Source organism: Morus notabilis, unplaced genomic scaffold (assembly GCF_000414095.1).
Source record: "Morus notabilis unplaced genomic scaffold, ASM41409v2 Scaffold6, whole genome shotgun sequence".
In the NCBI taxonomy this organism is placed as follows: Eukaryota; Viridiplantae; Streptophyta; class Magnoliopsida; order Rosales; family Moraceae; genus Morus; species Morus notabilis.
In genome coordinates, this window is record NW_010363960.1 from 187,021 (window position 1) to 203,960 (window position 16,940).

The following is a 16,940-nucleotide window of genomic DNA, read 5'->3' on the forward strand; positions in this document are numbered from 1 at the left end:
AGAAAACGTAAAAGAAAATAAAAAAGCTATGAGGACAAGCTGCAATGGGTGTAGAGTTCTTCGCAAGGGATGCAGCGACAACTGCACCATCAAACCTTGTCTTCAGTGGATCAAATCCCCTGATTCCCAAGCCCATGCCACTCTCTTTCTCGCCAAATTCTATGGCCGCACTGGCCTTCTTAACCTCATTGACGCCGGTCCTGAGTATCTCCGTCCTGGTAATTCCTCTTAATTTTCATGTTTTGGTCTTTTACTATTATTATATATAAACACAACATTCAACATTTACTAAGCATTAGTAGAGAGAGAGAGAAAAAAACCCCAACGTTTCTAGGAAAATTAAATCACGTTGTATTATTTAATTCTAGCGAAAAAAAAGAAGGAAAGAGAATCGCATTGTACTTATTTTTGTACAACCAAAATGGAATTTTCATTTCTTAAAGGAAAATTATATCCCAAATAGATACAAACACTAAGTAAGACACGAGTCTAAAGACCTTAAAGCATAGGGAGAGTCAATCTTAAAGAGTAACCGATTCCATCAGTTAATTTTGAATGAAATTTAATTACTTTTTTAATGATTTTGAGCAGCTGTTTTTAAGAGCTTGCTGTACGAGGCATGTGGGAGGATTGTGAACCCTATATACGGGTCGGTGGGGCTTCTGTGGTCCGGCGAGTGGGAAAAGTGCCAAGTCGCCGTCGAGGCGGTGCTGGCGGGGATGCCGATAACAGGAGATGGCGGCGGCGACGGCGGCGCGTTGAATCCAAAACTTCCGCTAAAGTCCTGCGACATACGCCACGTGGCGAAGGACTCCTCGGCTGAGTCCGCTGATCAGAAGCTGAACCAAGTGGTTAAAACCCGGAACCGGTTCAAGAGAACCTCGGCCAAGCACAGGAATTTGGTGGTCGGCTCGGAGTTCGGAGTCGGCGGCTCAAACGGCGTCGCGGATTTCACTCGCTTTCTGAACGCGGGTCATGAGTACTACTGGTGGACCTGCCCGGCGCAGGGAGTCAATGGCACCAGCTGCGAGGATCGCGAGAGCATGTTTTCTGTTGAGACGGTTGAGGCTTCGTTGGCTCGGCGAGCCGAGCCTAGCCGAGCCGACGACAGAGAGGTTGGCTTGGAACTGACTCTTGGCTTGGCTTAATTAAACTGGAACTATATTCTGGGACTGACATTGTTGGGGAAATTAAGGAGGGTGTGTTCTTTGATGCAGTAATGCAAGGGGGAAGCAGTTTTTGGCGGCTCAGAATCAGCTTTATTTTTATTTTTTTGGTCTTTTTATTTTCGTTAAAAAAATCAACTAGCAAGCATGCCCATTTTCTTTTTATTAAAGTTTAAGCAAAATGGGAAATTGGGTATTCTTGGGGTCTTCCTCTTTTTTTGGTATACACAGATTATTAGGATAAGAGCTTATTAGAGCAGATGTTTTGCGCAAGATGTATAAATGTATGTACATTTTTTGCGTTGTGGTCGAGAAATATGATGATATATAATAAGAAAGATAGAATTGATGTTTCCGATCTTATTCCCCAAAAATGTCTAAGAAGTTAGACATTTCCCAAAATTACTCTCCTTTCATTTTCGTTTTCCTTTATTTGGTTCAGATTCTCTTCCATGATCATGTGACAATGATGATGCTGATGATCATAGTTACTTAAAAGTGTCCATAAAAGTTAATTCGCTTTAGTTTGTAAGTGGGGCATGCAAAAAGTGCAAGAACTAGTTAGGTGGAACTGCGGTGATCAGACGCAGCGCCGTGATATGCAGGTGATTGTCAACACATGGCGCTCATGCCAGCCCTAGGAGTTTGTGAGAGCTTCAAACTTTCGTTGCATTTACTTCTCCATGTGGACTTCTTCTTCTTCACAAAAAAAAAAAAAAAAAAAAAATACACATTGGCAAAGTTGGATTACTAAAGAAGCTGTCAAATATATTGTAAAGATTGGTTGAGGTCCCCTTAGGTTTGCTAAGGCTTTGTTTGGTTCGTGTGTTGGAATTATAACATTCCAATATTTTGGTTTAAACTGTAAAATCAGAAAAGAGGTATTCAAATTGCAATTTAAACCGGCGTTTGAATAGGCACATAAAATGTAATTTTAGTGATTGTAGGCATAGTTTAGTGGTTATTACATATCTACTCCACCATAAAGATATAGTTTAAATCCCCACCCCACGTTCAAAAAATTAAAATGCAAATTTAAAGTAAAAATAAGTTCTTTTTGATGTGTTGGTTCAAATTGTATTGATTTAAATAGAAATATTTAAGCGATACGATTTAAATTGTAGTCTGAACTGAATAGGGATCTGCAGTTAAAGTCTAAGGCTCCATTCTTTTCACGGTTTGAATTATATATGTGATTTGAAATTTTTGGTTTGAAAAAAAAAAAAACAAATATGAACTAAGAATAAAATTGAAATTAGAATTACGATTTGAACTAATTTAAACTATAAAATTTTAAAGGGGTTTGAACGGCATTCTTACAGAAACTCAATGATGACGACATAATTTAATGGAGTATATGGATAAGATTTTGTTCGTCTCTTCACTCTGTATGTATATATGTATAAAAACAAACGTCTCCACCGGAGTTGAAACAAAAAAGTTATAATTTAACTCGAATTTTTGAAATTAGATAGAAGAAAGAAAAGGCACTGTTAATTTAACTCGAATTTTTTGACTCTTTGACTAACCGAACTGGGTTTTTAACTTGAATAATTCTTTATTTTTTACTCCCAAATACAAATTTGAGTTGAAAACTTAACTCTATTTGAAATTTTCTAATTCGAGTTGTGAATAGAACGGACTAAGTCTAAAATCTAAATGTTGACAGGGAATAAAATTTGACTAGGTTTGTAAGTTAATGGGAACCGTGGAAATGTTGTGTGAAGTGAATTGTTCACCGAAAGTTTAAATAACATCAAGAACTCGAGATCAGAATTTACCTTATACGAATAATGCCATTATCAATTGCAGATCCGTGAATCTGTTTCGGTGGGAGCGTCATTTATGATCTTCTAAATAATTTAAGAAAAAGCCATAGCGAAGAATATAATCTTAGTTTGTACTATTTTGTTGAGAAAAAGAGTGATGCAAGGTGTACATATAATTAAGGAAATCTCATAATTAACCTTTTAGGTTATTCAAGCTAATAAACTAAGGGGTAATTACAAAAGTATACATTCTAATTTTACTTTTTTTAGAAAATTACTCCATCTCTTTTAGAAAAAAACTACAACATAATCCTATAGATTTAAGAGCTACAGTGCCAAATTAGTGTCCGATTGTCAAACTTTAGAATTTAAGTTGAAAAATATCCTCCAATAGAATATTATTTAGAACTAATTAAATTTAGCATATGCTCTATTTAGTGACGAGTTTGACACTAAATAGCATGTGATAAATTTTGGCATTTGATTTCTGTTCTAATCTATGTATTTACTTTTTTATTTAATAGTTACTTAATAATGATATTTTTAAATTATTTTAAAATTAAAAGTTTACTTTTACCCTTAAAAAAAGTTTACTTTTGCAATTTTCAAAACTTAATGATAATATAATAAAAAGTAACTACAACATTTGAAATAACATATTCGTGGAGTACTACAAATATATATATATATATATATATAAGATATCAAATTATTATTTTTAAGTTTTTTAGTATCATATATATTATTTATATTAGCGTTTGCATTGAATTTCAATTTTTCTGTGTCATTGGCCAAAAAAAGGCAGCTAGCAAGAAGAGCACCCTAAGTAATTAAAATGGTGCGTTAAATGATTCTTTTTTTTTTTAAATGGAATGGAGAATGTCATTAAGCAATAGCCATCTCGACACTTACAATGAATGAAATACAAATCAGAAAAATTCCCTAACCAAAATTGTTTAGCATGATCAAGAGAGAAGGCAAATTGCGCCTGCTTTATTACACGCGCGAGCAACAAAGCCCCATGAACCACCAGTCCACCACCGATATCATTCAGAAATTCCAAGACTAGAGAGGTTCTCCGCGGTGGGGAGATTGTTGTAAAAAGCTGGCCAAATAAAAAGCTAACTTTCTGGGGAACATTTAAGTGCCATAGGAATTTTGACTATTTCTTGTCAACACTTCCCTCCGTCGATGCCACAATAAACGATCCAAGATACTTCTAGAGGCCAACCATGATACTCGAATTTAATTTAGCATCCATACATAGAAAAGTGTTCTGAATTAACTCCAAATTCCACACCGACGACTGTTATTATCCGGGCTTAATAAATCTGAAGGCCTCTAATCTTGTGTGACTTGATTGGGAGGGGTGATAGGGCGAAACGAGGAAGGCCATGGCAATCACGGATCTTTAACTCCCGCAACCAAACAAGCTAGAGTGACTTTAAAACGACGTCGTACCATGAAATGAAATTGAAATGGTGTTTAGATTATCGAATACGTGGAGATGTACAACACCCACAAAATTCAATTCGATAAACAATAATGGGGTAATAAAGGAATTATTTAAAATCATTCTCCAGCCAGAAAGATGAGATTGAAACAAAAACATCAAATCTTGAACACTCACTTGTAGAAATACTTAAAAAAGTTAAAACTTTGGAGGTATATATTGAAATTACCTTAATAAACTTATGGGAACAAACAAATTTGTATATGGGTAAATCTTTAAATAATTTCGAATGTTGGTTTGGCTAAATTTTTCATCTGTTTTTTAAACCTTCGCGATTCTTGTGTCGGGTTGTCTCTTTATTTATAGTTATGTAGTGCATGTTGGAAAGGCGTAATTGCCAAAGAAGCTAGTAATTGCTATAGAAGCTATGTGAAGATTTGGTTTAGACCAAACCTAGTCTGCTTATAATTAGGAAATCTTGATCATATACTTGGTAGCATCTATTGCTTAAACTTATTGTTTGTCTAATTGAATTTTCTTAGATAGATCTATAGGTGAAATAACGTTTTCTTATAATTAATTACAACATCTGGGATTCTTGATAAAACATTTTGTAACATGTATATAATTTTTTGTTTATTTTGTAATATATTAACTATAAATTATATTTCTTTACTAATGCAGATTATACATTAAACAACCATCTTAATCTTGGTTTCGACAAAATTTATCATAAAATATTCAGTTAAAAAACACATCACGCATGGAGGACAATAGTTTTTTTTTTTTTGTTTTTTTGTTTTCATAAACTTTAGATGACAATTTTTCAAGAAACTGTTGTTATAGACATTTTTGAAAAGCCATCGTGAAATAACCTATTAAACCATACTTGATAACCTGTTATTCAAAAACTACCATTTGTAGTTTATATATAAGCCTATAAACACACATGAATTGGGCGTGATGTTAAATAAATTATAAAAAAAAAAATTTAAGATAATTTGCAGAAGATAAGTTCATTACTTATTGTCTGGCTTTAGATTTATCCATAAACTACGATGGATATAGGGCTAATTTCAAGTTTAACTCTAAAGATTAAGAATGACAATTATCTCACTTTGCTTCTTACAATTCAAAATGTCACAAAACTCCCCTAAACCTATAATAAGTTTCAATGTCAGCATTTTTATCATTGACGCGCCAATTTATGAGGGATTTACATGTATGCCAAGTACCTGCTTGGAAAAGGGCAATACAGTAAATATAAGCAAAATAGACTTTAGAATTTTAGAAATCATGATTGTTGCTCGCACTAAACCTAACTGACGACATCTATACCTTTTCTTGTAACCATCACCATCGTACTCTTATATATATTGCGTTTTACAAATAATAAGGTTCTGAAAAACAGGGAAACCAAAACCAATCAGCGATGTAGTCAGTGCACATTAAAATCAACGGCCCGTTTGGGTCCAATCAGCGATATAGTCAGTCCACATCAGAGTCAACGGCCTGTTTGGTCGGTTAATCCAAACGCATGAAGTGTGATTCGGTGGTCGGTGTTGGATTTAGGTATCAGTTCCAAACTAGTTTTATTTATATTTTTGCACTTGAACTATGGTTGGTAATTGGTACATTTGAACTTAAAATCTAACATTTGGTATCTTTGCACTAAGGATATGTTTGAGTTTTGAACTTCATGTTCTGGTTTATTAAAATAATGTTGAAGTTCATGACTTTTGAATTGAAAACCCTTCAATTGATAAATTGTATTATTACTCTTAAAAGAAAAATAGAGAATTTACCTTTAAAAATGCATGAGTCTAAACTTTTACTCCTTACTCTTAATAAATACCTTTTTATTAGTGTAATTATTTAACTAAAAAGATTATGAATCAAGAATAAAAAGTAAAAATCTTGACTCATGCACTCTTAAGGAGTATTTGTCAATATTGTCCATAAATGATTGGTTTTTAGGCTTGTCCAGTAGAGAATGGATATGAAAAATATATGAAACTTAATGACTACTTTTGGTAAACAGCTGGTAAACTACTAGCTTACTAAAACTGAAAATTGCTAAAACAACCATAAACCGAACTTCACCGATCTGTGAATTGATTGAAAATACACTTAATTCAGTGTGTTTGGTAAAGTGGTTCAACCCTTTTGAGCCTAAAAGATTCGGTGGCAGTTTTGTATCATTTTGAGTTGTAGTGGGCCAAATGAGACAACCTCCACTTTCTAAAGTTAAAATTAAAATTAACCTAAAGATATATTCCTTAATTGAGTGATCAAATTAATTGACCCAGACACAAATTTAAAATGAATTTCAATTTGAAGTTGAATCTTGAGAACGTCATTCAAAATAAATAAAAAGAAGTCCAGTTTAAACCAAAAAAATAAATAAATAAATAATGTTTGTGGTCGTGAGATAATTACTAGCTTGTCCATGGATTTACTTGTACTGTCACGCTTCACACTTCACAGTCGATATATTTTGGCTCTTGCCGAAATTGAGCTTGACTTGGACCCGTTTAGTTCGCTGATTCGAGTTGAGATGTGACTTTATGTAAGATATGACTATTTTTTAGAGCTTTTTACTATAACATATCTCAAATTTTAAACTCGAATTCGTGAAATGAACACGGTCTTATTATTATATGGGGACCCTTCACGCCAAGCTAACCAAAGATCAGTTGAGAGAAATGCCAAGGTTTCAAATTTATTGCGTGGCCCACTCTCGCCATCAAATTTTTACCGATTAAATTTGTCTCTACCAAGCCAGGCTCATGGAAATGGATAAGGAATTTCTCCATCATCCTCCCAAGACTTATTGCAAGATCTTTTCCAGAGGTTAATTACGCGGATATAAGATATTATTCGTTTCAGTTCATACATATATGTATACTTGTGTACTTGCAAATATGCGAACTAATAAGAGTGAAATGATTAGTTGTTTTTATACAGTTACTCGGTTGCAGTACTTCTATCAATTAAACCCATAATTAGCTGAAGTGTTTTTTATTTATTTTTTTTCTGCTAATCAAAAAAAGGATCATGTCCCTTAACTTAACCCACTAAAAAATGGTTGTGTTTTTTAGTAGTTTTTTTTTCCTTCCACTGACCATACAACTAGTTTTCACTCTCATTCATCATGTGAGGAGGCCCACTTAATCTCCCACAAGGGTAGAGTAGTAACACACGGGTGCGAAATATCAAATTCTTAAAGGATTGGTAAAGGAGACCTAACAAAAATATCCTTACCACTACACCACGACCCTCGGCGGTTAGCAAAACCCCATTTTGATAATTCGTTTGTAATGCAATTTTCTCCTCCCACGTGGAATATGTCTCTGATTTATCGAAGAAAATAAAATCATAATTTGGACTGCCCAAATTTTAACTTCTTCTGACGTTGTTAAAAAATTATTGTTTTATATATATGGTGTAATTTGATAATTGATTAAAATTTTGTTTCGGTCAAGTGCTATTATTTTTCCTAATTAAGAGTGAATATTGCTTCTGTGGGTTTGCTTAAAAAGAGGAAAATTTATTCGCTGTAATGACTGCTTTCATTCAATAACATTTGTTCTAAGCTATCCAAAGATTTACATTATATTAAAGTCTGTATTTGTGTGCTGCGTACTGTGTATTTACTATCTACTCTTGCACAAGATTCGAGTTGTGCTAAAATTAAAATTTCGAATGACTTGTGTATATTAGCTTTGTATACTTCTCTGGAGATTTCTCAATCACTTTTTTAACTTTTTTTTTTTTCTCAATCGCATATATGCGAAGCCATATTTGCACAGTACTATTAATATTCAAATCCACGTGTAACGTTTTGCGAGGGAGAGTTTATGCACGTAAAGGAACATATAGTACATAATAAGCTTCTTAGCTCAGACAAAAATTTTATTTGATTCAGTTGATATGTATACACGAAATTGAAAAGTTTAGAACTGAAAGCAAAATTGGGGATATTATAGAAGTAGGTCCTGCAAAAGAAGTTAACTATTTAGTTATAAGCATGGCTGGAAAAGTAGGTCCTGCAAAAGAAGCTCGGTTGACAAATCTTCCTTTCATCCTAGGTCTCTTCTCGGCATTCAATTTGCGAACCTCGTACCTTATTTTCTTCGAGAACAAACGAGTTCTCCTCTTTTCCCTGTACCTCGACACTCTTGCCTCTCTCCCTCCATCGGCCAATATTGCTGGGTTTAACTCAACTCCACTCAAATCCATATATTGATGATGATGGAGTTGTGTTGGATAATATGTACCCTGTTAGATTCATAAACAAATACTGAATCAATGTCTACTAATTTCTTTAATAAAGAAAACTTCAACTCATGCATTAAAATTCAAATTATCCAATACAAATAGATGTCAACCTAATTAGAGGCCATTCTTGTTTTAACTTTTAACCAAATGATTTCATAGTTTATTCTAAAGAACTAAACCGACCAAATTATGAGAATTAGATGCATGACAAAGGATGCTCTTCGAAAACAAAATGTATTGTATTCAAAAGAATGATACAAAAGTATTTAAACAGGTAGCTACATATATGTATATATGGATGAGTTTTTGATAATTACATATCCTATGTATGTGTATTTAATTTAGCAATATTAATTAGTAGAGGTCAAAAGACTTCAGGAGCACAATAAGCAGAAGAAGGAAATTACTTTAAACGAAATCTTAGGTCTAATTACGTTGTCCCACATGATAATATCAAATGGTTATTGCTAGTAATTAAATTTCACTATTTGCAAGGTGACCAAACCGCATAAGCATTGCTGCATGGGCCAGGAAAGCCCCTTTCACTGAATTATACAGATATAATTGGAGTGTCCATATGTGAACTAGCATTGTTAGTTTTAGTGGTCCAAAGCCTTAGCTAAAGAAATTTCCCTCTTTCTACATACCTCCAAAGTGTAGAACAACAAGAAGGATAAAAACAAACAATAACAACTAGCTAGCACAAAAGATCTAAAATAGATCTGCACAGTCTGATTAGTAATTTCAAACCGAAACAAAGGGCTGCAGGCAAAACGAACTACTAACCATGCAGTCAGGCCAGCAGGCATCGGGGTCGAAATCGGGCCGGTCACCGGTGGTCCACGGTGACCCTTGGCTCGCCCAGGCCGTAATCACTGCCTCGTAATCCAACCTCAATAGTATTTTCTTTTTCTTCTTCTTCTTCTTGCCCTTCTTCTCCTCATCTTCATCATTTTTCGTCTCCGCCTCTGCCACCGCCTTGTCGGCCTCTACCAATGCTACCTTCTGATCTTCCTCCTCGTCGCACAACGCCGGAGAATCCTCATAGTCCTCAAAATTCAGCTCGAGCGGTTCCGGTCTCATCATATCAATATCCGTCGATGATGTCTCAACCCAGCTACAACCCTTCAAATCTTTACCTATAGAAGAAATAAAGCAATTTTAAAAATCACTAACAACTGATTAATAGCTAATAACCAATGTACTATTATTAATTTATTACGAGTGCTATACCTTCATCTTCTTCTTCCTCTTCTTTGACCTTCACCAATCTTCCCATTTCCTTCTCTTCGCAGTCCACAAACCCTAAGCCTTCAATGCCGAAACACTCATTCTCAAGCCCTCGGCCTAGCAAGCTATCAACGTCGGCCGCAAACTCCGCGAGGTCCATTTCCGTCGGAAGAAACTGTTGCATATTAGTATTCTCAACTTCATGAGCACCGCCGCAATCGTTGACCGACGGTGAAACCGCTTTCGACTCGATCAATCCATTGGAATTCGCCGAGTTTGCAGTGCAAAGCTCGGCCACAAAGGGGTCGAAAATCGGAACCCTATAAAGAAGCTGGTCCTCATTCTCTTCATGCGAGGTCTCGTCGCTGCAGATCTCCGGTACGAGAGGATCGAATTGTTGGTGGTGGTGGTGGTGGTCACGTGACTGATTCTTCTGCAGCTTCGGGTGGGTCACGTGGTTCTTTCCGTTCCGCGGTGTCCGGGCCTTCCGTGTGAAGCCCCGGTGCCACGTCGGCGCCGTAAGATCCGATTCTTCAGTCGGCAACGGTTTAATTAGTGAAGAAGACGACGCAGTTTTCAAGCGAACCCTCTCGTGCCTGCGAGCCAAGGAGTTGGCCGAGTGGACGGAGAGGTCGCAGGCTTGGCATAGAAACGCGTCGTCGGCGGCGCAGTACCAACGCGCGCGCTTCTTCACGCAGTTGTCGCATGCTCTGGCGGTTTTGCCTCCGACGACGCCGTTTGAGACTACTTTGTGAATATTCTTGTAAGAACAACTCATGATCTAAAATCTAAACAGTGGATGTTCAGAGATGAATGATTGTTAAGAAGTGCCAAGGAAAAAAGGGTGACATTTGAAAGTGTTATATACGGGGGACTTTTATAATGTGAGGTGACCCACATAGAACGCTTTTATAGTCTATTTAACAGTGATGAGTTGCACTTTTTTTTGTGGCTCGTTGTGCTTTTGTTTCCTTACACAGATGGAATTGCACTTTTGGGTCCACAATAAGGCCTTATCTAATTTTTGATTGGCCAACCTTTGGCATTTGATCTACATCCCTGTCTTCTCATTGGTTGCCTCTCTAATCAAGGGGATTTCTCAAGTGGGTCCCATAAGAAAATGGGGGATTTTTCTCTTTGATCCCTCTCTATTAATGTCTTCGCTTTCACTGCTCAACTTTTGCTAACCCAATATATAAAAAATTAAAAAACTTGAAGGAGACCCTTTTGGTTTTGTTGGATTGATGAATAATTTGTTGATACCTCTTTCTAGTAGATGACTTTTTGCTCGCGGTCCCTATGATGCATGTCCTTCTTAAATGTTTTGGCTTCTATCCAAAAGTCTCAATCTGTGCAGGGGCAACGCAACAAAAGGGAAAATAAGCCACTGTCTCACTCTCATAATGCATAGTCATATGGATATCGGATTCTTATCTTCCCTAGACAATACCCGGCCCTAGACTAGCAGTGTTGTTTGTGGAAAATATATATATATATATATATATATATTGAAAATTTTATTACGTGCGCAAACAATGATTTATGAGCTTAATATTATATCTATATATTGTTATAATTGCTAAGCTTTGGAACATATAAATAAGTACACTAATAATGTTAAATGACTAGAAAACAACAATAATGTGCCTATTAAACGAAAGAGACTGTCACGCCCCTCAAATGGGGTGGGTGATATGGAGCTCGATTAGGGATTAATAAAGTAGATTATCAGACGAGTCTCACTCAACTGCATTAAAATATAATTACATTACTACAGAATCCCGGAGCCTCTGACACACAGGGCTCCACCTCACAGGACATACAGTATCGTATATACATGCTCATGTAAATAATCATTACAACAGACATCAACCACAGTCTAGTAAATCCAAATATTACATAAGTTTACAGAATTTCTCAAATTCTTTACATTTGTCCAAGAGGATGTCCACGATCCTCACTTGATTCCAACAGCAGCACAACTCAGCTGCTCCGTAGCAATTATCCAGCTACAGTGCCCCGCTCCTAGAGTCTCCTGGGAGGAGTTTAATACATTTGAAACATAAAACGTGAGCGAAAGGCCTAGTAGGATATAATCTGAAATGACTTAAAATAAATGCATAAATAAATAAGCGAGTAAATAAATGAATGAATAAGTAAATAAAATTAGACATTCAATCCCGACAGAACAACCGGAACCTCACATCCTTTTTCTCAAAGGAAATATAACTGAAAATAACCGTTTTACAGGCTTCAGCAAGTAATTAGTGCAAATTACTTACCTAACCAAGTGCCTCGCCTACCCGGACCGAGTTTCGGGTTCTGCCCCCGAGGATGCACTCTCCGCATCATATCTAGGCTTACAACAATAGACTCTATTACCAGTTCACAAGATCTCTTAGCTTAAGAAATCATTCATTAACTTTTCTAAAATCGTTTTTATTACCAGGTCATTAAACTTGGCCTCATACTCCCTTACAGACATGAGTTCTTGAGGCCTATACTGTTGTGGTGGAGGTGGTTGTACCGGTCTCAGCGCTTGAGGCCGAAATTGTGTAAACGGGGGTGGTTGATAAGTCGGCACAGGAGGGTATGGCATCTGTTGTGGCTGATATGGTGGCATATACTGTGGTGGCCCTTCTTGACTGTAGGAAGCGTCACTTTGGGCTTGTTGAGCCGGCGGTCGATTAGGACAATTCCTCCTAATATGACCCACCTGCCCACAATGGTGACACCTAGGCCCGTATGGAGCACTTCTGTCACTTCCTGACGAACTACTGCCACCGCTAACCACTCCCCCACCAGGCTGTCCCTAGTTGTGGTTCCTTCTACTACTTCACTGTGGCCCGCCGGAAGCAGATGATCCCCCAGAAACTGAAACTCTTCCCGCTTGTTCTTTACTCTGGTGATAAGCTATGTTATCATGCTCCACCCTAGTAGCAGCAGCCACAAAATCTCAGAAATTCTGGATTCTCAAAGCCACCAATGGTCTCCTCACAGAGTTCTTGAGGCCCTTCTCAAACTTAAGACATCTAAGGTGTTCAGATTCCACCAAAGATGGCGCAAACCGGGACAGGTCATTAAACTTGGCCTCATACTCCCTTACAGACATGTCACCTTGCAGCAGAGACATGAATTCCAGCGCTTTTTCCTCCCTATAACTCTGAGGGAAGTACTGCTCATTGAATAGTGTCTCAAACTGCTCCCAGGTCAGCCCTGCAACATCTATTCTTCTCTTAACCTGTTTCCACCAGGTATTGGCTAAACCCTCCATCTTGTATACCGCAAATTCCACCAAGTATTCATCTGGAACTCTCATAGTACTCAAATGCTTGACTATGGAGTCTAACCAGAACTCTGCCTCCTGGGGTCCTCCCTCACTATTAAACGAGGGGATAGGCGCACGCCTAAATTCCCGGAAGTACCCTTGCTTCCTATCCTCAACCGGTCGTTCGTTTTGAGCTATTGTGGCCATGCCTTGAAAGGCATCATACATGGCATCTAGAAATCTTTGATTCTGTTGTGTCGGTTGATTAGCGGGCCTACGACGAGGCGCCATTTCCTTTAATTGAAATAAAACTAGACTATTCAGTGGATTACAGATGTCACACATGTATGTACAATCATGGGGTTTCTTAACCTAGGGCTCTGATACCACTCTTGTCACGCCCCCCTTCCAAACGGGGTGGGTGACGTGGAGCTCGATTAGGGATTAACAAATCAGATTCCCAGACGAGCCCTTACTACATAATCCCAGAGCCTCTGACACACAGGGCTCCACCCCACAGGACATACAGTATCGTACATACATGCTCATGTAAATAATCATTACAACAAACATCAACCACAATCTAGTAAATCCAAATATTACATAAGTTTACAGAATTTCTCAAATTCCTTACATTTGTCCAAGAGGATGTCCACGATCCCCACTTGATTCCAACAGCAGCACAACTCAGCTGCTCTGTAGCAATTATCCAGCTACAGTGCCCCGCTCCTAGAGTCTCCTGGGAGGGATTTAATACATTTGAAACATAAAACGTGAGCGAAAGGCTCAGTAGGATATAATCTGAAATGACTTAAAATAAATGAATAAATAAATGAGCGAGTAAATAAATGAATGAATAAGTAAATAAAATTAGATATTCAGTCCCGACAGAACAGCCGGAACCTCACATCCTTTTTCTCAAAGAAAATATAACTGAAAATAACCGTTTTACAGGCTCCAGCAAGTAATTAGTGCAAATTACTTACCTAACCAAGTGCCTCGCCTACCCGGATCGAGTTTCAAGTTCTGCCCCCGAGGATGCACTCTCCGTATCCTATCTAGGCTAACAGCAATAGACTCTATTACCAGTTCACAAGATTTCTTAGCTTAAGAAATCATTCATTAACTTTTCTGAAATCGTTTTTATGACCCCACGAACTACTCAAGCCGCGGGCCCCATGACTGGGCAAGCCATGAGGTTCCATGACTAAACAAGCCATGGTTTTCAAAACGTTTTCTTTCACAAACCAATCCCTTTCTTTAAAACATTTTCAAGGCCAAAATCCTTTTTGAAAACAGGCTCACAAAGAAAAGGGATAGAAATCCTACCTCGCACTATCAAACCTGGGACTAGCGTTGCCTTTTCCGGCTTCCACTTTCTCAAGCCTCTTCAGTCTGAATCCTCAGCGATCATTGATGCAAGTCAACACTTTAGGATCAATTTTCATTCCTAAAGCAATCCAAATCTCATTTATGTGCCAAGATTTTCAATTAGTGTGCCCTAATCCATTTTCATGTTTCAAAAGATCATTCCAAGAGTTTTCAATCTCAAATCAAGGATTAACAATGCTAATCCATTTATCTCAAGTCCCCAAATGAAGCTAATTTGGGTTCTCTCCGAAAACATGGGTCAAAACAGCAAGTTCAGGCCAATCAGGGTCAAACCCCGTGTCAACCGGTCGACCGGTGACAGAGCAGTGCAACACTACTGGTCGACCGGTAGTGTGCACACCGGTCGATCGGTTAGCCTGCAATCTGGTCGACCGCATAGGTCGACCGGTTTCCATGTGATCCGGTCGACCGCACAGGTCGACCGGTGGAATCAGCTGTGCGAGAGAAGCTCACGAAAATCAATCCAAAACCTGCAAATCCAGTCCCAAATCGAGATATTTCAAAGGAAAACCATTAGATCTGGGTTCTAGGTCCTAAAACAAGTCCAAAGAACTCAAGATCTCTAATTTCTACTCTAGTTTTACTCAAAAACCATCAAAATCCGGTTTGAACCAAAAAAAAGTTTTGAAATTCAAAAACTTGAGATTCAAGAGAGGTTATTTCAGTAATCTTACCTCGAATCCTTTTCTTGGCATTGAAAACTTCTTTAAATCTTTCTTTTGTTCAAGATCCGTTTGATTTGGGACAAAAAATGAGAGAGAGAGAGAGATAGAGAGAGGGATGCACGAGAGTGAAGAAAGAGAGTGAGAGTGAAAGAGAGAGAGAAAGTGCACGGGAAGGAAGGAAGGAAAAGAAAAAGAAAGAAAAGAAAAAGGAAAGAAAATGGACAAGTGCCAATATTTTAAAAGAGCAGTCTAGAAATGCGCCTATACACACTTTTGGTTTAAAATAAATTACTGAGAATAATTTAAATACCTTGAAACTATTTAAACTCACATGTCAGAAACATTTATTAATCAAGACTCAATTAATAATCCAGATTAGGCACACTAATAATCTCAATTATCTTAATTAATCTCAATTAATTTTTCAGGGTGTTACAAAGACAATAGATCAACCAATAACAATTAAATATAAAATTGAACATATGTATGTATATTTGGTATTACGTTTAACTTTACGTATAATATATGCTAAATTTAACACTAAAATAGCACTACAATCTAGAGTTTTTTTTTTTCTTTAACTAAAATGTTAAAACTTAGGATTGGATTACATATATTAAAGAGACTCTGATATTAATTGTTACGAATTTATTGAATAGAATTCACTTTAAAAAACTAACTTATAAGGAGAGGGGACATTTATAAATTTACTAATTCTTATAATTATTCTACTTGAGATTTTTTGTTTTTTTGTTAAATAACATATATAGCTAATTGGCTAGTTAATTCCAGTGGAAGAAAAACAAAACATATTATTATATGATATCCACACACGTGGTTTTTAACTGCATGTACTAAGCTAGTCAAAAAGATAGTATGAACATGAGCATAAGGAAAGTATGAACCACAAAAAAAATAAAAATAAAAATAAAAAAACCAACAAGAGATAATCTGGCCAGTTTGCTACATTTACATATATTCGAGATAAACAGTTGATGTTTATCTTAGATTTTTTGAAATAAAAACTCGAGAATATGAGGGAGAACACACAGAGACGAAGATAGTCAAGGCAAGCGCCCCCCCCCAAACCAACATTTTATATTAAATTTATAAATAGCTAGCCCCCACCCAAAAATAAATAAATAAATAAATAAATAATTTATTTCATTCCTCCCAAAATTGTAAAATATTGCTTTAAAACAGAGCTAAATGAACAAGATCTTTTCCCCCTTAATAATAGTTTGGATTATTTATTAAGGTAAGTTATTTGTTTTTATATCGTTTTTTCTTATACTTTTTTTCATCGGTGTAGATATCCTCTTTTAAAAAATAAAGCGTATACCCAATATTTTATTTTGGAAAAGTGTATAAATTATGCATCATAATGAGTTTAGACAGAAAAAATAGAGCATTGTAACAGAGTAATAATTATACATGATTGTAATATATCTATACCATTTTATTTCTTTTGTCATTCCATTTAATACTTATATTTGTTATTAGTGTTATTATTGATAGTGTATATTTTTATAATGAATATTGATAATAATCGACCGTACAAATGAATAGAAATTAAGTGCCAATATTGAATATTGTTAGGATGTACTAAAGTTATCTCTCAAAAATTTTTCTACTTTTTATCTTATTGATAAAAATAATTGAATTGGAAGATTAATGGATGAATAACAGTTTATTTGTATACATTGAAAAAGACAC

The 16,940-nt window shown here is 36.4% G+C and overlaps 2 protein-coding genes across 2 annotated transcripts; one reads left to right on the forward strand and one right to left on the reverse strand.

The window, feature by feature from the left end:
- Positions 1-1,148, forward strand: LOC21397782 (LOB domain-containing protein 42). The gene is made up of 2 exons (XM_010105459.2): positions 1-218; positions 592-1,148. The coding sequence occupies exons 1-2, from the start codon at positions 29-31 to the stop codon at positions 1,146-1,148; spliced, it is 747 nt and encodes a 248-aa protein (XP_010103761.1). The 5' UTR covers positions 1-28.
- A 7,106-nt stretch (positions 1,149-8,254) lies between these two features.
- LOC21397783 (zinc finger protein CONSTANS-LIKE 16) lies at positions 8,255-10,755 on the reverse strand. The gene is made up of 3 exons (XM_010105460.2): positions 9,903-10,755; positions 9,456-9,808; positions 8,255-8,669 (listed from the first exon to the last, which is right to left on the reverse strand). The coding sequence occupies exons 1-3, from the start codon at positions 10,675-10,677 to the stop codon at positions 8,403-8,405; spliced, it is 1,395 nt and encodes a 464-aa protein (XP_010103762.1). The 5' UTR covers positions 10,678-10,755; the 3' UTR covers positions 8,255-8,402.
- Positions 10,756-16,940: the final 6,185 nt, after the last annotated feature.

Excerpts from the sequence above, each read along its gene's own strand:
- LOC21397782 (XM_010105459.2), top strand. The coding sequence starts at position 29 with ATGAGGACAAGCTGCAATGGGTGTAGAGTTCTTCGCAAGGGATGCAGC. Across the intron at positions 219-591 it reads TCCTGAGTATCTCCGTCCTG|CTGTTTTTAAGAGCTTGCTG; the intron begins GTAATTCCTCTT and ends GATTTTGAGCAG.
- LOC21397783 (XM_010105460.2), bottom strand. The coding sequence starts at position 10,677 with ATGAGTTGTTCTTACAAGAATATTCACAAAGTAGTCTCAAACGGCGTC. Across the intron at positions 9,809-9,902 it reads AGAGGAAGAAGAAGATGAAG|GTAAAGATTTGAAGGGTTGT; the intron begins GTATAGCACTCG and ends TTTCTTCTATAG. Across the intron at positions 8,670-9,455 it reads CCTGCTGGCCTGACTGCATG|GGTACATATTATCCAACACA; the intron begins GTTAGTAGTTCG and ends TGAATCTAACAG.